Raw genomic sequence first — 24,132 nt, forward strand, 5'->3', positions numbered from 1 at the left:
GTCCATTCTAGTTCTTTTTCCTTTTTAACTCCTCTATGCAATATAAATCATCTTAGGCATGTTGTTTAATTATTATTGTTACATCTGCAGAGGGAGGATCCAATTTTAAAGGTGTGTCAATTTGGATTATAAGGAAAAGAGAGGGTCTTTGCTCACTCAATTCAATATTCTCCTCTAAAAGATCATAAAGTCATTCATTCAGAAATAATTAGATTAGCTTCCTCAATTCCCAAATTGGACAAAAGGAATAATAAATTGGAAAGAAAAGGAAATCTGACTTAATTTAACTCTCACTCTTGATTATTTATTTGAGTAGATGTTTAGACACATTAAATGTAAATTCTGTCTTTGTTTGTCAGCTAAATAATCTTCCTGCTTGTCTTAATTTATCTGACAAAATAATCAAAAGCCACACGATCCTGTTTTCTTACAGAAGAGAATCTAAAATGACTGATCCCCTTTTTCTTGGACGTCCAAATGCGTTAAGCAGCTTATGATGAGTGTTTTCTGCTTTTATTTTTTATAGCCTGATTTGTTTGATTGAGAAAAGATTTAAAATCGTTTTTAAATAATTTATTTAAGACTTGAATCTCTTGAGAACTGATTTATAATTAAAATTTCATAATATATTATTATTATTTTCAATATATTATTAATTTTGTTATTAAAAAAATGTTAAATTTGTTTAACAAGATTAAAAAAATTTAGGTAATTTAAAAGTTTATAAGCAGTTAAATCGCCATAAAGTTGATTACTAAAACAAAAAATTAATTGAATTTTATTTACTTTCATGCTAATTTTAAAAGTTTGATTCGTATTTATTTAACTTTTTGATTGTTCGTATTTTTTATTTATTTTATTACTGCTCGATTTCCACTGAGAGAGTAGGATGGGGTATCTTTAACTCCCTAAAATTTCCAACTTGAATCCTTGGGAACGATTTCCTCAACATACCTTCAAGCTTAAGTCGATTTCTGAGAAAAGACGTCAGTTTTTTTACCGTCTCTGCGTCTGTGCGGCCATTACCATGACTAGAGCCCACATGGTTAGAGATAGACACTTGGTACTTTCGGAGGACCCCTCATAAGTCAACCATGGGACCGTTAATTTCCCCCTTATTTTCCCCCTACCCGACCCCTACCCCTGGAAAACCATGTTTTTGGGATTTCTGTAAAACGCGTCGTGCGATATTTTTTTTTTCATTTTTAGATATGTTTTAGAGATGACCTAGACGGACATTTCGTCCTTATACGAAAATACCGTTGGATCAATTCTAATAACAGTTTTTCAAGGCTAAAGCTCTTGGAATTTCAAACAAGCATGTACCAATTCCAATCGGTTATGAACCGGATAACTAATTTTTATCCGAATTTCAATTATGTTCTAAAGTATTTTAGGAGGTTTTTTGATCTTTTGAGTGATTTAGGAATTGGTTCAAGTCGGTTGAGATTGAGAAAACCGTTAAATGGTAAAATGATGCGAAAGTACATTTGACGTATTAGCATCCATGTGACAAGTTCGAGCACTTCGCAAAGTCTAGGACTCTTTGCCACCCATTTTCTTATCAATTCTATATATTAAACAAAATACTCAAGTTTATTTTTATCCTTTTTATCCAGTAGGAAAACCCAAATTTTGTATTAGGGGGCGGTAGGGCTACTTTGAGCTGTGCGGCTACATTGTTTACTTTGTTTAATACATTACTTTGTTTAATAATTTAATTTAAATCCACAATTGTTTTGTCTGTCAAAATTATTCAAAGTTAAAACTCATTTTCTGTTAAAAACACAAAAAAAATTGTATATCTCTCACTCATATTTTGTAAATAAACTTAAGAAGTCTATACATATCAATTCAAAATTCGGTTGCAAAAGATTTGTTGTATAAGGAGAGAGACTTTCTGGAATTCTATTTATGTATATGCTGTTTTACTTACCTTTGTTTGGAAATACGATATCACTCATTCAAATGAATGAAAATTTTTGATAATTGGTTAACTAAACAATCAACAATATTACAAACGACGTTAGACTTACTTGCACGGCTTCATCATACATTGATTGTGACTGTAGAGATTAGAAATTGTATATGTTCGTCTCTTGCTACTGCTATGCAAAAGAATTTCTTGTTTTGATATCAAAGGAGGAAATGCAGATTTTCTCTTCATCAGATTTATCATCTCTCTCACCAGTAAAATCTTTAAGAATCACGCGAAACATTTTGTTGAGGTGAGACGAAAAAACAAACTGAGAATATACATTGCAATGAAAATGATCGTGCAGTGATAAAGATACTGCAAATAGGCAAATAAGAGTGTTGGGAAAAAAGGGTGAAATACAGAGAAGAAAAAGAGCAGGGTCTAAAATATCTTATTTCCATGAGAAAAAGATGCCACAGAAAGAGAAGTTGGAAGTTCGTATTATTTTACTGAAACACTATATTATTTGTTTTTTTTTCCAAAAGTCAAGTCTCCATGATTATAAAATTCAACAATTTAAAAAAGAAATTAATTCTCAGCAGTTTGTTAGTCACAAAAGTCTCCCAATAAATTATTTTCAGTGTATTTTTGTGTTGGAATATACAATATTAATGAATCTTTTTCCCCTTGATAACACCTCAAGAAAGTTTATTTAAGAAGTGTTGATTGTGTCGTAATGAATTTTCTCTTTGGTCTCTCTTTAATTCCAGCAAACAAAGGTATGTTATAGAGAAAATTTTCTCAAGGAAAATTAGTATATGTTAAAAATTGTAATGGTGAAATGTAAAGAACTTTGCAAACAACTCGAATCCCCAAAATAATATATTTTAAAAATTAGTTTCGTATAATTTCCTTCAATGAGGATTATGGTGTTTTGGGAAATAAAGTAAACAGAAATAATATCAATTTTAAATATTTTACAATTTTCGCAACCTTATTCGCTTACGTATAATGCACAATTGTCTGCAATTGTTTCCATTTTAGATACATACTTCAGTCGAGATGCTTTTTATCATTGAACATAATTCATACGGAAGAATATGCCTTAGGAGTGTTTCATAAAAATGTGCGCATCATGTGTATGTGTAAGTGTCTCGCCTTAGAAGGAATTTCGAATTGAAATTTTAGGCAAAATGTGAGAAATTCACAAATGTTGAAATATGCAAAAAGAATAAAAAATTTCCAAATAAAATTATCTTCAAGATACCTATATCAATACTACCGAAAAGAAAATGCAACAATTTTCTAGTTTATACGCAACAATTCAATAACTTTTAAATGCTACAATTTCAAATTGTACAAAATTATATTAACCAATTTTAAATGAAACACATTTACTAAGTTTAACACAATAGTACAGTGTGAAAGATTACTCACTATAATTGTTTTATAGAATAAAATTTGAAACTTAATACACGCTTCGTTAGAAGACTGAGAGAAATACAAAAGATTTTGCTCCCAAGCAAACAATATTGCAGTTAGGGTAAAGGCTCATAATTTGGTCCAGTCTGCTTATAAGCATCGATGTTCCAAGTTTGAAGTGCGATATTTTCAATACTAATTGACTTTTTTTGTTACACTCTTTTCGGAAGGATTGTTTAGAAACTTGGCAAGCTATTTATCATTTTATTTTTACTAAAATTAGTTTTAATACGTTTAAAAACGAATTGATATGTAGAGGTGAATTTGGCTCCTATTTTGGACAACTTGGCTGTAAATTTGGACAGCTAATCCGCCTCAACAGGATGCCCATTGTTCTTTATTTCATGAACCAATCTTACTGAGTCCTCTTCCTATTCATGTAAGGGAAACGTAAAATGTCACAAGAAGCCCGGAAACTTTCCATATCAATCATTAAAGTGAGTTGACTTCGGTACTCCAAGCACGTGCGGATTCGCTCATTCCCTGGCCTTTCCGGGAGCCTTTCAAGGAATTTTTCGCTACATCTCTTTCGTAGAGATGATGCTCCTTTGTTTCTCCAGGCATTTGTCCAACCTAGTCATCACAAAAGCTAAAACTTCACGAAATTTCGTGAGAAAAACACCTGTCTAAAATAAGAACCATCACCTCACTGGTAAATGTCTTAAAAAATTTCCCATTTTTCACACAAAAATCTAATTCACAAGGCAAATCTCACTTCAGGTCAAATGTACAAATCACCACTAACGTGAATCAACACAATATTCAATTAATATTCAATAATATCACTCAAAAAAAGCGAAGAAACATTGGGCTCTATTCTGCGGATAAAGATAAAGATAAAAATAAAGAAATAAAGGGAAAAATAAAGATTTGGTATTCTACAAACAAGATTTCAAAATAAAGCTGTCAAATATCTTTATTTTTCGCTTGGATAAAAATATTTCAAGATTTGGTATTCTGCAAACAAAGATTTCAAGACGATTCTAACCTCAAAAGTCTTTATTTTTTCTCAAGATTTCAAAGGTGGTCTCGAGGTGCTTTGAAATCTTTATTTGCGTGTTGATAGAGTGTGTAAAGTAAAACCTTCAATGGAAGACGTCCTTATTTTGTTTATTATTAGAGAATTGTGTGAATTGCGACGACGCCTGGATGAAAAGTAAGATCGAGTACTTACAAATTAATTTTAAACGGAGACAAACAAATATTTTTTTTATATTTTTCATATTTCAGTCAATTGAACAGAATTCAACTTCGCGCAATACGGGATGCATCGAACCCCTTTGAATTGCCTGAGAATACATTTCGTCAAATATTTGTTCTGACTCCAAATTTGGCATTGGATTTAATTGACCAGCTAAAATCTTGGGATTCATCGAATAATTTCGAATCAGAAGTAATTCCATTTCATCTTAAGGTTTTGTCCACTTTACATTTTTATGGCAAAGGGTCCTACCAAGTCTCAGTCGGTAGGAATAATATGTGCAACATGAGTCAGGCTACAGTTTCTCGGTGCATCTCATATATTTCTGGACTCATTGATGACCACTTGGCAGATCAATTTATTAAATTTCCAACATCCCAGGACGAAAAAAGATCTATCTCTGCGGGATTCCAGGAACAATTTGATTTGAATAATATTATAGGCTCCATCGACTGTACACACATCGCTATTGTTGCTCCGCCACAAAATGATCCTGTTCGTCCCGCCAGACTGTATAGAAACAGGAAACATTATACCAGCATAAATGTCGAGGCTATATGCGATTCAAATCTGTTATTTACGTGGGTTAATGCTTCATTTCCAGGCTCAACTCACGATAGCGGAATTTGGAGTAAATCGCCTGTTCGAAATCATCTATTAAATAGTCAAGAATTTATCCTTTTAGCTGACAGAGGATACCCTCTCGAGCCATTTATTTTCACGCCATATGCTAATCCTACTACACGAGCTCAACACAAATTTAATAGACTTCATAATCTAGGAAGGAAAGTAATTGAACGCGCATTCGGCATTTTGAAGTCGAAATTTAGATGTCTTCTAAAACACAGAACTCTACACTATTATCCTACAACAGCTGGAAAAATTATTAACTCTTGTTTCACACTTTATAATTACATGAAATTGAGAGGTGTTCAGTTCGATGATCATGAGCACATCCAAAGTTTGTTTCTTTTGCGGTCTGCGTCTTCCAACACCTCCTTGATCATCACTGTTCCTGGGAATTTCATCTGCAATAGTTTGAGGGTCTGGAAGTTCCTCGATAAGATCTTCCGGAAACCCATTACATGCTGGCGAAAATGATCCAGAAGCTGATGGTGTCAACTGGGAGTGACTTGAAATTGACGGTATCCCCCGTGCCTTAATAGTGCTATCACCTTCGTAAGATATATTCCCGAAAGCAGCCAATGATTTCTGCTCCAAGTTACTCAAAATTCGTTTGCAGTCTGACCTCTCCTTGTGCTTCAACTGATATATCCAATCTCTGAAATTCTATGCAAACCGCATACATACACTTGCATTAAAATTAATTATACATTTGCGTGGACGTCAGGATTTCGTTACCTTGATCCAATCGTCTTTGACTTTCTGAGGAGGTCCCAAATCATTCAGCATCTTATTTAGTTCGTCCCATGATGCATCGTACCCTGAGGCAAGGGAATCCCAAACACTAGGGTTCTTTATAGCGAAATTCCCAAAACATTCCCTCTGAGACTTTTTGGTGTTTAATCCCTTTCGAGCTCTTTTTGTTCCAGGATTTGTATCTCGAACAACTGACGAATAAGTATGTGCAAAGTGAGGTTATTTTCTACTTGTTCGCAAATTCTCTTGAAGTCATCAATTATGCAATACATACCATTCGGATTGTTTTCTTCGTGCATCTCAGTTTCAAAAGAAGATTATATCACAGCCCACAGTCTATAAATTCACTAGAATAGGAGCATCTGTTACTTACAGCACAATCGGCACGTTGACCAAAGTCGCAAATGACAGAGCGACGATGACACTTTGGATATTGAAATCTTTATTTGCATTTCTTGGGATTTTTATCCAAGATCGCAGAATACCAAATCTTGAAATTTTTAAAATCTTTATTTTGAAACTTTATCTTTATCTTTATTCGCAGAATAGAGCCCATTGTTAGTACTTAATCACAGCTAAATAAGACGGAGAAGTTATTTTTATTTATTTTTAGTGTCCAATTTTATCCTCAAAGTTTCCAAAATAAGAAACTGGACAAAATTATGAGCCTTTCCCCTATAGGTTTTTACAAAATTCAGAGATTTTCAAATTATTCTAATTTTTGTAAAAATTGGACAAGAAAAAAACTCTTTACTAAGTTTCTTTTCTTTTGACCTTGAGAAACGTATAGAAATAAAAATCCAAGGTCATTTGTCCACATTGACGATATTTAAATTTTACTTCTCTCTCATTGACTTTGAGTATTAAATGAATAATGTAGGAGCGGCTTTACAAGCAATTAATAAACGTTCGGAAAGGTAAAAGTGAAAAAACACCATGTAAATGATCACAATTTGATTTATGGGATGTCTCGAAGTAGCTATCTTGCACTGTTTGACCTCTAGATTTAGTAATATTATAATTATAGTAAAAATTATAATTATAATTAGTCAAAAATTTATAGAAGGTTAGACATATAGGAATTACAATATCACTTAGCATAGAGATCGAGCAATAAAAATTAACGTATAGGGTAAAATGTATAATTTGGAATTAGTGATATAAGTTGGACAATTCGCCGGTACAAGTTGGACATGGCTTTTTTCTTGATAAATACAGTACAAAATTTGTTTCTAAGCACAAGAAACCAAATTATAAAACTAAAGCATTAAAAATATACAAATAAAAATCAAGTAGTAAATTTATCAAGACGAAAAGCCCTGTCCAAATTATACCATTGTCCAACTTGTACCACTGTCCAACTTGTACCACTTTACCCTATATATAAGAGATGAAATGTGAAGAAGTTTTTGTGTATGAAATTTAAAATAGAAATGTGTACAAAAATTAAGGAATGTGCCTTCAAGAAAGAAAAAGACTTTTATATACATAAATGTTTTGAGATACACCAAAAGCTATTTTCATCACGACTTTTCTGCGATAGTGTAACTATATATAGTGAATAAGATGGCAAAGGAAATATAAAAGATAAAAAGGCAAACTGAGAAATAACCCAGTGAGGTAAAGAGATCGTGACAAAAAAAGGTTCATGACTCCCAAAATCATAATATAAAATGTCAAAGAGAGGCATTTTCAACTTCCACTTGCCTCGTAGACATTGTTTTTACATTTGCCATTCCAATTAAAATGGGATAAATTGCGGGGGTCTTTTTCTGTGCGGGTATTCAAGTTACTGAAATGTTTTTGTGTCTTTTCTGACAATTTCTCCATTCTTTTTGTGATATATACATATTATACAATAATTCATGGCATGGTGTTTGTTTGTATGTACAAGCAAAAGAGAAGAGAGACCAAATCACCGGAACTCGATGGTAGCTTTTGAGAATGTGCACAAATCAACGATGCGAAAAAGATATTTTAAAATTGTACCTTACTTATACCAACATAATCTTATTCCTATGGCTTCTCTTCATTATTCTTCGACATTCATTCTAGGTGATTTGCGGATGATGAATCAAAAGGAGAAAGAACTTACAAGAACAAAAAAATCCAAATAAAAATTCAGCAAAGAAATTTTACTAACAATACGGAATGACATTGTATATCTTTTGAGATTTATACATGCAAATTTCTCCATGTAGGATGAAAATTGTAGTTTTATTTTCAGTTGCCGAATGATATTTATGCAGAAATTCAAAAAAAAAAATTACCATGGTAGCATTTAAATGTCACTGTAGTTATTTTTATTCCACAATTGCAAGTCAGAGTGGCACATAAAGTGTCTCACATATGGCTAATTTACAGCAGTCATTTGGATCATTTCGCATAATACAAATTTATGTCTTTCAACACAATTAAAAAGCGACATTTTATATGACAATTTGTTTAAAAAAACAGTATAAAATACAACATAACAAATTTATTAAATCTCATTCGAATGTGGAAAAGAAGCCAACTATTGACCTAAATAGTCGATATTACACAGAGATTTATAATTGAGATTTCTTTCGCCAAAAGCTTATTACACAGTCTGATAGGATAATCTCTATATTAGAGGGTTTCCCCGGTGTCCAGAAAATTGGAGTAAGAGAAAGATATTATGTAAATTCACTAATCTAATTAAAATCCCCCACAGTGATTTGATTTGGTAGGTAAAAAGAATTATAAAAAGACTTTAGTATGTCTTACTTTGATTTTTTGCTACTCTTTCAACTCTCATTGGTATTCCGGAGTGCAACTTCGGTGTTTACGCGGTGGGAAAAGTCTTGAACTTTAGAAAATTGCAGAGAAGTTCGTGTTGGTTTCAACCTCGGAAAGTCATCTTGTTATATAGTTTTATGTAGGTAAAGGTAAAATAAATAGATCAATTGATTTATATACATTGCAGAATAATTCAAATGGTAAACCACAAAAATAATATAGTACATGGGTTAATAAGAAGCAGAAAATAGAATTAGATAATTTTATTTTCTTCTCAAAATCAGGAAATGCTAATAAAAAAACTATAGGGGAAACTGGGGCACCACCAAATACGGGGTAGCACCAAACACTCCGATATTTTAATCAGATATTCGACTTCAGAGGACAATACTTATAGAAACTTATAGGCATTATAGGGATGCTTGTCTACTGAAGAAATGGTCGATATAGTCCAAGTAGTTTAGAAATAAAAATTAGTGTTTGGTGGTACCCCGTGTTTGGTTGTGCCCCAGTTTTCCCTATTTTTGCCCAAATATTCGATACCTAATTAGGTTTTAAATTTTATTCTAGAGAGTCAATAATGAAAGTAAAAAAAATTAAATAGTAAGAAAAAGTATCAGCCGATAAGACACTATTCCATATTTCCAATATAGCTGAATATTTCCTTGTATTCTATTTAATAATACATCTTCTGAATAGTTTTTTAATGAAATGTTATATAAAAGTTTTTGTTTTAAAATACTTTTCCTTTTTTTATTAGAATCAATAAACAATAAATTATATAGATTTAAACAATTTGTTTCCAAAAAAATGTAGAACATTCATCTTTGATACAATTCATTTGCATTTGATTTGTTTATTTTTAAGAAATTGAAGTGTTTCCATTTTTATATTCAAGACACTTACCATGGAAACAATACAAAGTGACTATAAGCTTCTACGAGTCCTTTATGATTTTTTATATTGAAATATACTGTGTAGCCTTAAATCATTTTGCCATATCTTCAATCAAGATATACTTTTAGATCCAAATAATCCTAAAAATGATTTACAATGCTTCATTTTATTTATATTTGAATGTGCCTTGGCTATGCTAAATATCAAATGTTTCTCTTAGTTGTCTTCCAAGTAATTTTTTCTTTAATTTTCACCTGTCTGCGTAACTTCTCAATATATTTTTTAGTTCATTTTTTCGATAAATTTGTGAAACGTAAATTTTAAACGTGAAATTTTAACGAGAAAGTCAAGAATTTCACGGTCTGTGTCTCAGCCCTTAATATGTTTCGACCTTCACAATTTTTTAATGTTCACAAAATAACTTGGAAGTATTTTTCTATCACTGTTAATCAGTGTTGATAAATTTTGATCTTTATTAATTCAAGATTTATTAAATTAATGTTAATTCAATATCGTGATCAAGATCGGTATATTTTTATTAAATTTGACCTAAAGACTTACAAAAGTTACCGCAGTGAATTTTATAGTACACAGTTAATCAACGCCTCCACTTTAAATGCTTTAAATTCTTTTGTTATATGCTCTGAGAATTTATTGAGATACTTAATGTGTAACCTTTAAGAATTTTTATGATCATGGAATGTCCAAATATGAAACTCTGAAAGAGTGTGTGAAATTAATTGAACTAGTAATATGGATAAGATATGAAATTAAAAAGTAATGCACAATCAACAGTGAACAAAGAGAGTTTTGTTAGATTTTCAAATAAACGCTTAATTGCAGGGTATTGATTCGCTATAATAAAGAATGCATTTTATTGGTTTTCAAATGACAGTGTGTTAAATAAAGCTCATTAGTTGAAAAAAGCTGTAAGTCATGGGACTTTTTTTTTTCAGTATAGGCGTTTTCATATCGATTATACAAAAGATCCACAAAAAAGAAATGCCTCTATAAATACTATATTTACCTAGGAAATCTCATTGAACAATATAAAACAGAATGAAAAATCGTGGCAATTGCGAGCGAGAGTTAGTAAAAATGCTTGAAAATACTTCTTTGTTGTATGCTACAAGCATGCATTGTTGATTAATGAAACATGATGGAAAAGAGGAGACAAAAATGGCAAGTTACAAATTAATGTTGATACGAGAAATAAATGAATTTTGAATGCAATCAACATAAATTTTCTATCGATGAGAAAAGATCACACTTCTTCTCGTGAAACTTTTCTGGCACACGATCTCTTTCACACAATATCGTATAATAAAGAAAAAAAGGCATCCACAATTTCGCACATGGGAAATCGAAATGGCGTTGCTAATTTTGAACAAATTTATAGGAGACTCCGGAGACATAGCGGAACTTCCATGTTTATTTTATGACTGATTTGGTTTAATTATTTCCTTTCTTATCCTAATTTTTTTTACATTCTTTCACTAGTGTTCAAGTTCTTTCATTCTGCTCAGATTACCACAAATTTATCAGTTGAAAGTTTTCTTTCCGTAAAAGTCTATAGAAGACGCAAGGTGATGTACCTCTTCTGTCAAATTTTGGAATATTTTACTTTAACTTTATGCATGGGCATCCTTTACATTACACATTTATCTGGAAGATATTAAAGATCCTTTCTTGGATAGGTTTTGGATAATATGTAGTTCCACACCTGGGAACCTGAACCTGAGCTGGTGTATCATTTCTCTCCGGTAGTTTATCGAAGGTTGGGTTTACCTCTTCTTTTCGAAACATACATTTTACATCTAAAGATTTTCCAGTCTGCTATCTTCATTCTTTTAAAGTAGATAACCAACTATTTTGAGCCTATTGAAGTTTATTTCTTTAATGGCATAGCTTTTTAGTAATGCTCATTTACTTTCTATAGTTATAAAAGTTCCACAAATGTCATTCCATACATGCAGAGTCAATAGTCGACCGCAGATTCCTTCTTACAAGCGTTGCTAAAAGTTAAATTTTTGTTAAGGACCCATTTATTACACATTTATGTGAAGACTGACATTTTCATGGCCCAACGTGGCAGGACTTTTATTTTTAAGCAGGAGTATCTGAATCTGAACACTTTTTAGACTATATAATATACTTTTTTTGGTGTTTACTATATACGAGCGAACTTTTATTGAGATTTTGTATAGATTTTGATCATTGAACAAAGTTTGAAAAAGAAATAAACAACTTTTCGGCACCTAAAATAAAATGACTAATTCAAGATATGAATCAGTATAACTGCAAAACGGTTATAATGCTCTATTCTAATATTTTAACGAGTTATTACATACTATAATTACTTTAAATTCGCTTTAAAAAAAGTAGCGAAAACTTCTTAAACATCCATAAGGTAAAGTGCCTTCGAGTCGACCGGTTCCTCGATTCGACCGGTGGTCAATATATGAATGTTTTAATGGTGAATTTCTATAAAATTGTCACTGAATCGTATTTATTTATTACGTGAATAATTGACCTATTAATATTAGATCATACGCCACATATTAGTGCAAATATAAATAAATTGAATAAATAACTCTACCATTCGACTTGAGAGCACATTACCTTAGTTAGGAAAATAACATTTTTATTAATGAGATACACAAAAAGTCTCGGAAATTTTATTCTATGAGCATTTCAAAATGTACAAAGGACATTAAAGCTTAGTGGCGAAAAGAACTTGTACTTACTAAATCCTGATTGTAGACAGTTAAGTATTTTATACCAATATAACTTTTGAATAATTTTTTTCAATGCTGTACAAAAAATCAGGTATTTTCAAAAAAAAAAATACAAATAAACTTTCTTGATCCTTTTAGATATTTTGAAAATTGGTTTAACAAAATTTGCATCCTTTTCTTTTTCAAAAGTATTATAAATGTCTATCAAACTATTTTGCACTCTTCTTCTTCGTTTAAACATTACTAAAAATTCAATTTAAATTTAAGTGGAATAGGGATATAGGGTATATGTCCTAATTCAAAACCATTTCCCGACGCTTTAACTTTGACAGAAGATTCAACACATTAATTTCATATTTTTTCTGAAGAGAATTACATAAATTTGCTCCTTGACTCTTCTAGAATGTTACTGTTTAGTGAAAATTCTTTAGATATAATTTGAAAACTTCTTAAATACAAGGAAAGTACGCGAGTGTAAAATGCTTCTATTGGAAACAAATTAATCCAAATGGAGACAAGGGAAAGTTTCTAATTGGAGACAAACAGTGTAAGTGAAACCGCGACGAAAGGCTTCCGAAACCTTGTTGAGTTGCTCTTGAGTGCAGGATTTGTTCTTATTCCTGGTCTTTTCTCCTTTCCCATCTAAAACAATAAGAAAATCTCTCCAAAAAAATCATATTTCCGGGGTTTTCTATTGAAGCATTTGCAGATACTTTAGAAAAATCCTTTATGATCACGAAATAGGTTATTATTTCATTTGAAAACTTCACGTATCGTTAATAATATAGATTAACACTTAATTTCACATAATTCTGTCAAAAATATTACACAAATGTAAGAAAAAACGAATCAGCCTAATTGTGTTTTTCATTGGAAAACATGGTCGATCGATAAAAAATTCTATGGTGTAAAGTTACACTTTTAATTTTTCTGATAAATTATCAAATTAAAATTTGTGAATATGAATTTATTTTCGCTTTATTTTGAGTAAAATTAACTAAATAATGAAACTGTGGTATGGAAAATTTAAAAATATAATAATTTAGTACTGTATTTATCATGAAAGCAATGACGTTTCCATTTGGAGTAGCGAAAAGTTTCCATTTGGAACAGGTTTTGAATTAGCTTAATTTACCCTACATTACATTTGAGAAAAAAGAATGGAAATTTTGTATTTCTTAAATTTCGGTTGATGTAAAAGATGTGTTGGAGACAATAAAATTTGATAACCTCAAAAAATTCAACTTGCCATTACATTTGCATATGATCGACGTGATTTTCAAGTGTATAGTTAGATTTATATATAAACATTTATACCATTTTCTCATGGGTATAGTGCATTGGAGAAGTCATTATGATGATTGTAAATTATATTTGTTCTTTATTATGTATTTTATTGTGTGTTTTATGCAAATTTTTCCAACATGTCCCAATTGATTCTCTCCACACTGCCACTTGCCATGATCATTAGTATCGCTGTGTTTCACCTGTGATTTAAATTGTCTTTCTTGCACCACGCTCAATTTGCATGTGTGTGGATTTTAAATTGAGAAATGTGTACGTCCTCCAGTGTGACGTGCACATTTCCACCCACCAGGAGCAAGAATTGAATTAAATTAAACAAAAAAAAACATTTCGCTTTAAATTGCGAAGATGGAAGATTTATTGGAAGATTAAATTGTGAAATTGACATGCAACGCAAAAATGGCCAATATATTTCAGTCAACTTCTCTATAAAATCTTGGAGAAGAGAATTGATGAGAATTTCACTTAATCAATTAATTTTTGAAGGTGGCTCGTAAAGTGCAGTAGACGATAAGCAACATCCGACGCCAACGTTCAATTTTACAACACCAGACGATTTGTGCGTGTGCGCTGGTGCAAGTGATCACTTCTTTTTCTCATTCCACTTGTCGCAACAGATCGTAAATCTAATAATAAAGTGGACAAGCACACGACACCCAAACATAAGTTGAATGATTTTTCAAAACACACTTCTACACATCATCAACTTCCGCAATTTAGATTATATTATATATATGTATGTATACATTGTATATTTTGCCAAAAGGAAGATGAAGAGTTTCTTGTTTGAACTTCAATCTCACCTCCTCATTTATCTCCCTTGGCACGATCACAGTGGCGGAATTGAGTGGTGATCTTTCTGTCTTGCGCTTTCAATTGCACGTTTCAGGATGATAAAAATATATATATAACTAGTCAACAAGTGAAGTTACTCTTGATGAATTGTGATGCTGAACAACACGAAAGAGATGTGTCGGGTGGCTCAAAAGAGATCATACCATGAACGTTTCACGGTGTTTCGAAAGGGAAATTCTCGCACCTCTCTCAAGGTTGAAGTCAGCGATTTGTACCGCAAGTTTTATGTGTTATAAATGTATATATCTGCATCTGCGGTGGATGCCACAGAATTGTATGTGCGTTTCACTGGCGCCAGCTCATGTGAAAAATAATTGTAAAATTTGTGTCGTATTTAGAAAATATTTATGCACACACACATATTCAATTTATTAATAATTCACTTCTCTCTGGATTTACAATCTTTGTCACCGACAAAGCTTTTAATAATGATATTGCCTAAGTTACCACAATTTCATGCAACTAAAGTGCATTACTGCAAATTAATGTTTAACTGATTTCGCTCTTTCAATTTCTCAAGTGAACGTTGAAAAATATTACAATTTATCGTCTTGGTGTCTGCCAACTTGTTAATCCTTCTATTGTTTTAATAATATTTTAATTTAAAGCACAATTTTGATTTTTTTTTCTAAAGGAATTCTATGCTGGATATACTATAAGGTAGTCTAAAAATTCAATCAGATTAAAGGACTTAAGGTACAGGGGAAAGTAATCTCCCTTACAACGTTCATGCTTTCGAATAATGTGGATTTTCTCTTATTTTTCCTAAGAGACTTACACATTTCTGTTAAATACAGGGTGGTTGAAAAAAAATGCAACAACTTTCAGAGCGCATAGCTGTCAAACCACTGGTGACAACGGTTTCATATTTTGCATAGTGGTAGTTCATTTTATCGGTTAAAAGCCTACAAAAGCATTTTTGATAATATTTTGCAAAACGTTTATAAACCGTAATGGAACTCAAACGTGACAATTTAATGTCGCTATATTTTGCAGGAAATTCGGAAGCAGCTATAGTTGGAGCTATCAAAACCCTAAATGAAATTAAGCTTTCCGTTTTTCGAAACATAACTTGGTACAGGGATACTAGTAGCATTTTAAAATGCTTTGGTGGAGGTCTAAAGAAATTGCTCCATCGCTAGTCATCGTTCTTAAAGTGAAGAAGCAAATTGAACAAAATCTGCTTCATATCTGCAGACAAACGATCTCTGAGACGCATAGATCGCAAATAACCATGAAATAAATTTTGTTAAATGACCTCTATATGAAGCCTTAAGAGTCCTGAAAAGGACGAGATTTCGTCGATCCTCAGAAAAAAGTTATGCTCGATCGACGAAGGAATAAATTCGCTTGCACGTTCGTGGTGAAGTTTAAATTTGTGGAAGAAATTCAAACTATTACACCTGCTATTTAATATATGGGTCATAATTCTTAAAATTAAAATTCACTTATTCGCCTAAAGTTAAAAAAAACAATAAAATTGCTTGTCAGTCTTTGAGTTTTTGACTTCAAGATTTTGAGCTATTCTGGATTTTGGCCTGTCGGAATTTTAGCTATCACCGTTACTTGATTTAAATATTGTTCTCAAAAGCTTATAAAGCAATCAAAAAACCAAAAACACATTTTCACAGTAAGGGAAGTCTTTCAGGGTTCAAACTTTAAACACTTCATGTTTTTTTTCATATTCCTTTAGCGAATCTGACCTAGTGGCAATATATTTTAATAGCAAGTTTTAAGTCACACATTTCCTGCAGAAAATTATGTCAGATTCATTAAGCGAATATGTGCAAAATATGAAGTTTTTAAAGCCAGTGTGTGTTCGAAGACAGAAAGACTTCCCCTACTCCTTAAAACCCCACAGAGGGTGCAGTATTTTATTGTATAATCCCTCGCTTTTTCACATTTTGGGATTGGTCGAAAACATATTCTGCGATCTTTTTCAGAAGTTGCCTAAACGGAATTTTTATCCATATGCGAAAATATCCTTGAATTATTCCTAATAACGGTTTTGCAAGGTCAAAGGTGACAAACGCTCCAGAAGCGTATTTTGTAATCGAATGGTATCATGTTTGGGTTATTTGGAAAGGTCTTGGGATTCCTGACAAGCCTGAACCGATACCAATCGGTTAAGAAACGATAAGTAATTTTTATCCGAAAATCAATTGTATTACAAATCGATTATGAACCAGCAAACAATATTAATGCAAAAGTAATTTTAAGGTATTCTCTTTTATTTCAGTAAAAGGTGGCAATTCAATTTTTAGTTAACCTATAGAACAAAAATAATAAAATTCTATTTTAGTAGAAGTTGCGGATATACTGAATCACTGGTGAATGTGTTTTTCCTTCCCGATACAGAAAACAAAACTTGGAATTTTAATAAAAACTCTTCAAAATTTGCTCTTTGCCTGACTGACAATATTTCATACTTTGCAAATATAATGTCTGATACGACAATTGCTTATACTGTGCATTTTCTGGGAAAATTGGCATCAATTCACTTTTAAAATTGAATTTTCAATATTTTCTTTAAAAAATTAAAGAATTTTAAAAGAATTTTAAAGAATTAATAAATTTTGAATAATTATGTTTTTTAAACAATAGAAAACTCGATACACAATGTGTAAAAAAAAAAGTTGTAGGGTAAATGTCCTAATTCGAAACCATTTCCAGACGCTTTAACTTTGACAGAAGATTCAACACTTTAAGTTCAATTTTTTTTGAAGAGAATTACATAAATTTGCTCCTTGACTCTTCTAGAATGTTACTGTTTAGTGAAAATTATTTAAATATTATTTGAAAACTTCTTAAATACAAGAAAAATACGCGAGTGTAAAATGCTTCTAATGGAAACAAATTAAACCAAATGGAGACAAGGGAAAGTTTCTAATTGGAGACAAACAGTGTAAGTGAAACCGCGACGAAAGGCTTCCGAAACCTTGTTGAGTTGCCCTTGATTGCAGGATTTGTACTTATTCCTGGTCTTTTCTCCTTTCCCATCTAAAACAATAAGAAAATCTCTCCAAAAAAAATCATATTTCCGGGGTTTCCTATTGAAGCATTTACAGACACTTCAGAAAAACCCTTTTTGTGCACAAAATAGGTAATTATTTCATTTGAAAACTTCACGTACCGTTAACAATGAAAATTTGCATTTAATTTAGCTAAAATTAGCCAGAAATATGACATAAATGTTAAACAAAACGAATAAACAACAGTCACCTCATTGTGATTTTCATTGGAAAACAAGATCTATCGATAAAAAATTCGATGGTGAAAAGGTATACTTTTAATTTTTCTGGGAAATTAACAATTTAAAATTTGTGAATATGAATGGATTTTCGCTTTATTTGGAGCAATATTAACTAAATAATGGAACTGTGGTATAGAAAATATATAAATATAATAATTTAGTACTGTATTTATCGTGAAAACAATGACGTTTCCATTTGGGCCAATCCATCTCAAGACGACCATAGGGGTACCCTTCATGGTCTTAGATGTTTCTGAATTTTACATATGTTAAAGTACACGATAAAATAATATACCCCTATTTTTTTTTTTCGTCTGAAAAAAATTCCTGGCCGGAGATACATGGCGTCAAAGATGGCGCCTCGCGCTTCATTCCTCAATTGCGATTTTTAGCAAATATTTTAAAATGCTCTATTTCGGGAACAGGTTGAGATTTCTTCTTACTCTTTTTTTTATTTGAAAGATAATTTTATACTCTTTAAAACGATATACTTGATTTTGCATTATCTGCTTAAGTTTTTTTGTAACGGTATTTTAAAAAATTTTTGAAAAAAATTAAAAATTAATTTTTCTCAAAAACCCCATTCTCAAAAATTTTGATTTTTTTACTGTTGATCATTAACATTGAGTACTACATTCCCTGAAAAGGCGAGCTTCCACTTTTGCACTTACTTTTTTTTAAAAATATTTGAAAAATTACCATATTTTCAAAATTAAAAATAACCAGTTAAACTCAAAATTTTGAGTTCAACTTTTCAGGGAATATAGTACTCCACAATACTTATAAACAGCCAAAAAATCAAAATTTTTCGAAATCAAGTTTTTGAAAAAAAAAATTTTTTTGAGTTTTAAATAAAAATGTCTTTTATTGACAAAAATAAGCCTTTAAATCATATTAAACACATGTACTAATTATGTTTTTTTTGTTTTCTTTTAGTTTTTCAAAAAAAAAAAAATTGGAAATTTTTTTGGATTATTTTTGAAAAAATTAAAAAAAAAATTTTTTTGAAATTCCGTTTAAAAAAAATCTACATATTGACACATGTGTCAAATGTATCTTAAAGTTTGATTTTTGTCAATAAAAGACATTTTTATTTAAAACTCAAAAAAAATTTTTTTTTCAAAAACTTGATTTCGAAAAATTTTTATTTTTTGGCTGTTTATAAGTATTGTGGAGTACTATATTCCCTGAAAAGTTGAACTCAAAATTTTGAGGTTAACTGGTTATTTTTAATTTTGAAAATATGGTAATTTTTCAAATATTTTTAAAAAAAAGTAAGTGCAAAAGTGGAAGCTCGCTTTTTCAGGGAATGTAGTACTCAATGTTACTGATCAACAGTAAAAAAATCAAAATTTTTGAGAATGGGGTTTTTGAGAAAAATTAATTTTTAATTTTTTTCAAAAATTTTTTAAAATACCGTTACAAAAAAACTTAAGCAGATAATGCAAAATCAAGTATATCGTTTTAAAGAGTATAAAATTATCTTTCAAATAAAAAAAAGAGTAAGAAGAAATCTCAACCCGTTCCCGAAATAGAGCATTTTAAAATATTTGCTAAAAATCGCAATTGAGGAATGAAGCGCGAGGCGCCATCTTTGACGCCATGTATCTCCGGCCAGGAATTTTTTTCAGACGAAAAAAAAATAGGGGTATATTACTTTATCGTGTACTTTAACATATGTAAAATTCAAAAACATCTAAGACCATGACCCCTCGATTTGCGATTTTTTCGGTCGTTTTAAGATGGATTGGCCCATTTGGAGTAGCGAAAAATTTCCATTTGGAGCAGGTTTTGAATTAGCTTAATTTACCCTAATCCTCTGATTTATCTCTTCGAAATCAAATAGTTATTCAAAAACAATTAATATAATGTTTGTTTAAGGTATGCTGCAAAATACTTTTGCTTTCATTTAGGTAGTTTAGGCAAAAGGTGCAGCAAATGAGAGGGAAAGTGAGACTTGGCAATTGTTGACTTGTGATGTATTGAATGATGGCACTGACCCACATTTTCTTTTTCTACTCAATCTCCACTTCAACTCTCAATTCATTGACACTTTGGGTTAATTGTGTCACCAAAAGTCTGTGATTATTTTGGTTTTGGTATTTTTTTATTGTTGAAACTTGAAAAGTTGAAAGGACCGTGAAAAATGTTGAGATAAAGCACCCGGCATTTAAGGAATTTGGCATCAAGTTTTACCACAAACAGAAGAAGAATACAGTATAGGAATGAACATTAGCATTTCAAAAGAATGCTAAATAATACCAATTAGATGGTAAATTAATTATTACCCAATTGATTATCTGCAATCATGAATAATTTCCCACAATAAATCTTATGTGGGGAATGTATAATTCTGTGAGACACATGCATAATAATTTGCTCAAGCTTTAAATGCAAAGTCATCATATAAATTGATGAATAATTCAAGCATGAATGAAGTTTATACATCTGAGAGCGCCATATAAGTTACACTCTATCTAGAGTTATGGAATATATATGTGGCTCTTGCATACCAATCATAAATTGTCTCATATTACCTTCAATGTTGATTTTTGTAAAATATTCTTTGTTTTCTTGTAGCTGGAATCATGTCTTCCACGTCCGGAGATTCTGTCAGGATATACTTCTCTGTTGGATGGTGCTATCATCAACAGTGTTGTGTTACAGATAGATCCAGAGCCTCAGCATCATTTGGTGAAGCTCATTGGACTCGATGGTGTCCTCCTGGCCAATGCAAGAGCCCGAAATTTTGATGCAATTGTTCGGAATTTGCGAAATCTCTATGAAGAAGAATTGTGTCAGAGGGTTCTCATTTTGCCTGATTGCAGTGTTTTAGGACACTCTCCAGAGACACCACAGGGATTGGAACAGATGAAATTGCTCCTGATACTGCTTCTTGGTGCCGCTGTTCAGTGTCCCAATAAGGAGTTATTTATTGGACGGATCAAAGAGCTCGATCTAGAAACACAGCATGCAATTGTGGAGTTGATAAAGCAAGTCACGGACAATCAGAGTCTCGTGCTGACGAATGAATCGATGGAGCAATTAACGCCGGATATGATGTACAATCATTTGTTGCGAGTGACCAAAGAACGCGATCAATACCACTCGAATTGGATAACGAGTTTTACAATTGAAACGGAAGTGGCACACAATAATGGCCCACAGCGGATTAATTCAATGTCACCATCATCTGCTGCCACGACAAATGGTCCGGACAGTAATCACATGGTAGTGGAGTTGGCAGATCTCAAATCCAAGTTGCGAAAATTGCGTCAGGAATTGGAAGAAAAGTCCGAAGCATTTATGGAAGTGAAAGAAGAACTCGAGCATAAGACGTCGCAATATGAGAAATTGCGAACAGAAAGTCAAGAATGGTATACAGAGGCAAGAAGATCATCAGCATACAGGGATGAAGTGGATGTTCTCAGGGAGAGAGCAGAAAGAGCTGATCGTCTCGAGGTGGAAGTTCAGAAGCTCAGGGAGAAGCTCAGCGATGCAGAATTCTACAAGACGCGCGTTGAGGAGCTCCGTGAGGACAATCGAACACTCCTGGAGACAAAGTAAGTTAAAAATATCCCGGAAATCCTTTTAACAATAATTTGATAGAATTGCGCAAATTAATCCCATTACAAGGGGGAAAAGACTCTATTGATAGCATGGCAAATAATTTTAGCAGAACAATCAATTCTCACCACAATTGCCCACTAAATAGCATTTCATTTTCCTCGCTATTTTTCGCAATTATCGCTGGTTCTTGTTTTTCGTGTGGAAAATTGGATAAATAAATTCTATGCAACAATTTCAAACTTTTTTGTATTTATATTTTAATTTTTTATTGGTTGCTTTCAAACATTTAGAAAAATAGGAAAATATGATTATTATCATTTCATTTTACTTCTGCTCCGGTCGGTAATCTAGGCAAATATTTTTTACTACTTTTTAGTATTTTACTGATCGCAGATCCATTTTTCTAACCCAAAAAAAATCGTTGATAAAGGAGAATGGGCAAAAATGTAGGGTAGATGGGGAGATAGTCCTACCTTTAGCCAGAGATAGGACTGAGCCCATTCGGTACGTATTGGTATGGTATATAAATAATTTTAGAATCACCGAGACTAGAGTCAAAAAGGACTATCAATCGACCTCTCAGGACCTTACAATCTTTAGAAATAGTAACTTTTTAACAAGCACCATATTTCTCTATAGAAGGCATACCCTTATACATATGAAATCTTTTTCATGATAGGGACAAAAATAGCTCAAAAATTTAAGTAATTTTTCTGACGATACAAATGACTGATAATTTTCACTCTAATGAAAAATATTATGTTTGAGTACCGTCGTTGCGGGTGACTTTGCACGTTTTTTCGCTGTTTTTCACCTTTACCCTCTAAAAATGCATAGCTAAAGTGAAAGGAGGGGGGTGAATGGGTAAAATTATTTGTATTCAGTTGTTAATGAATGGATTTTGTGCCACTAACATAATTTTTATAAAATTATACTATGTTAAAAAAATCAAGAAAAAAGGCTTGCACTTGGGATAAGGTGCGGGTGACTTTGCACTTTTTAATAAATACTAAAAAATCAACAATTTATGATAATAAACGACAATGAAGATCTTCAGTTCTAAGGGTAAGATGCACGAGATCTACAAGTTGACGTGGTCGCCATCTTGATTTGACGTTTCTATCCGCCATTTTGAATAACTGTCAAACCCTAAAACTGATCCGATTGGGTTGAAATTTTAGTATGTTGTAGCTGATGTCAAGACCTTTTCAAAACGTATCTATGTTCCAGTCTACGTCAAGTATTTACCTAGATACAGAGGCTCAAACTTTAAAATTTTGTAATAGTCATATTTTGGCGGTCTTGTTTTTTTAATCTTCAATATTTGAAACCTAAGCGAAATGCCTCAGAAACCGTTAAAAATGGTTGAGGCTTTAATTTTTTTATATTTATTTACTCTAACATAATTAAAAAAAATAAACGAAAAGTGCATTTAAATAATTTTTTATTTTTCATTTTTGCGAAAACAGTTTTCAATATTCTCAAATAATGACCAGCACACAATGACTTTTGTTTGTAAACATGTTTTCAAAATTTCCCATGAGAATGAGCTAGATGATTAGATCCAGATCTCACTCACACTCATTGAAATGTCAAAAACATGTTTACTAAACAAAAGTTATTGTGCGTTGCGCATAATGCGCTGTTTTAAACAAAAACATTACTTTTCTTTTTGTTTGTTTGTTAAATCTCATTGCCTAACGATAGTGCTGTCTTTTTTGTGATGGTTTTGATAAAAGAAGCTCCCTGTAGTTCTGTATTTATGAAAATGTCAAAATTTTGTACTTGGAGCCCCTATATCCAGACAATCACTTGACCTAGATCGGATTTTATATATGTTCTGAAAAGGCCTTGACATTAGCTACAACATACTAAAATTTCAGCTCAATCGGATGAGATTTTTGTTTTAACAGTTATTCAAAATTACGGACAGAAACGTCTAATCAAGATGGCGACCATACCATCTTGTAGATCTCGGTCATTTTATCTTAAGTTCCCACAAAATTGGATAATTTTTAGCCAAATATTTCTATAAAAAAGCTTTAGAAAGACCATTGTATGCAATTTTATAACATAAATCATGCGTTCTTAGGAAGATAATAGGGGAAAAAGGAATTTACTAAAAATAATGAACAAAATCGAAGTGGATTATTCTAGCCAGATAAATTTAGAATAGATTTGGGCAATTTACTTCTCTGAAATCGATTTTGGAATTGCATCTTCAGATAACTTTTTCACGGAGGCGTTTTTTGACAAAATACCTATATTAGCATTTCATTGACTATTACTGAAACTACAAGAATTCTTTTGAGGATCATTGTACCTTACTTGGTACATAACATATCCCTATATACTTTGACATGGTAGACCGGATCGGCGAAGACCATCAATTAGTGCTAAAATTTATGAAAGTCTTACGGACAGCAGAGTGCAAAGTCACCCCCCGAGTGCAAAGTCCCCCGCAATGACGACTCCATCCCATTCCTTGAGGCCCAGAACTCCGAGCCTGATCTTCACCCTTTCGTTGTTCTCTCCAGACTGACTTTTCTCCACCCATACTGTCTGACATTTCTTCCCCTCGTGGAAGGGAAATGGCACAGAAATTTTAAATAGTAACTGTAAAGATTATTATGGAAGAACAGCCGCCTACAGAATTTAAAAATTCGTCATTTTTGAGCTTAAAAATTTACTATATATCAAATATCTGAAGACGCATAAAATATTCTAGATTCCTTCAACCTTCTATACTTTGTACTTACGTACAAACATAAGT

General features: G+C 31.9%; 2 protein-coding genes across 3 annotated transcripts in view; one reads left to right on the plus strand and one right to left on the minus strand.

Moving 5' to 3' along the window:
• Nucleotides 1-24,132, plus strand: part of LOC129800663 (girdin) — a 49,429-nt gene that overhangs the window by 6,869 nt on the left and 18,428 nt on the right. For both annotated transcript variants that reach the window (XM_055845223.1, XM_055845233.1), the window contains exon 2: nt 20,370-21,352. In XM_055845223.1, coding sequence (XP_055701198.1) covers nt 20,370-21,352 — 983 coding nt within the window. The remainder of the gene's footprint in view (nt 1-20,369; nt 21,353-24,132) is intronic.
• On the minus strand, nt 5,318-6,532 carry LOC129801418 (uncharacterized). The gene is made up of 3 exons (XM_055846407.1): nt 6,256-6,532; nt 5,964-6,172; nt 5,318-5,891 (listed from the first exon to the last, which is right to left on the minus strand). Exons 1-3 carry the CDS (start codon nt 6,278-6,280, stop codon nt 5,454-5,456), a joined length of 672 nt encoding a protein of 223 aa, XP_055702382.1. The 5' UTR covers nt 6,281-6,532; the 3' UTR covers nt 5,318-5,453.

Source organism: Phlebotomus papatasi, chromosome 1 (genome assembly GCF_024763615.1).
Source record: "Phlebotomus papatasi isolate M1 chromosome 1, Ppap_2.1, whole genome shotgun sequence".
Lineage (NCBI taxonomy): Eukaryota > Metazoa > Arthropoda > Insecta > Diptera > Psychodidae > Phlebotomus > Phlebotomus papatasi.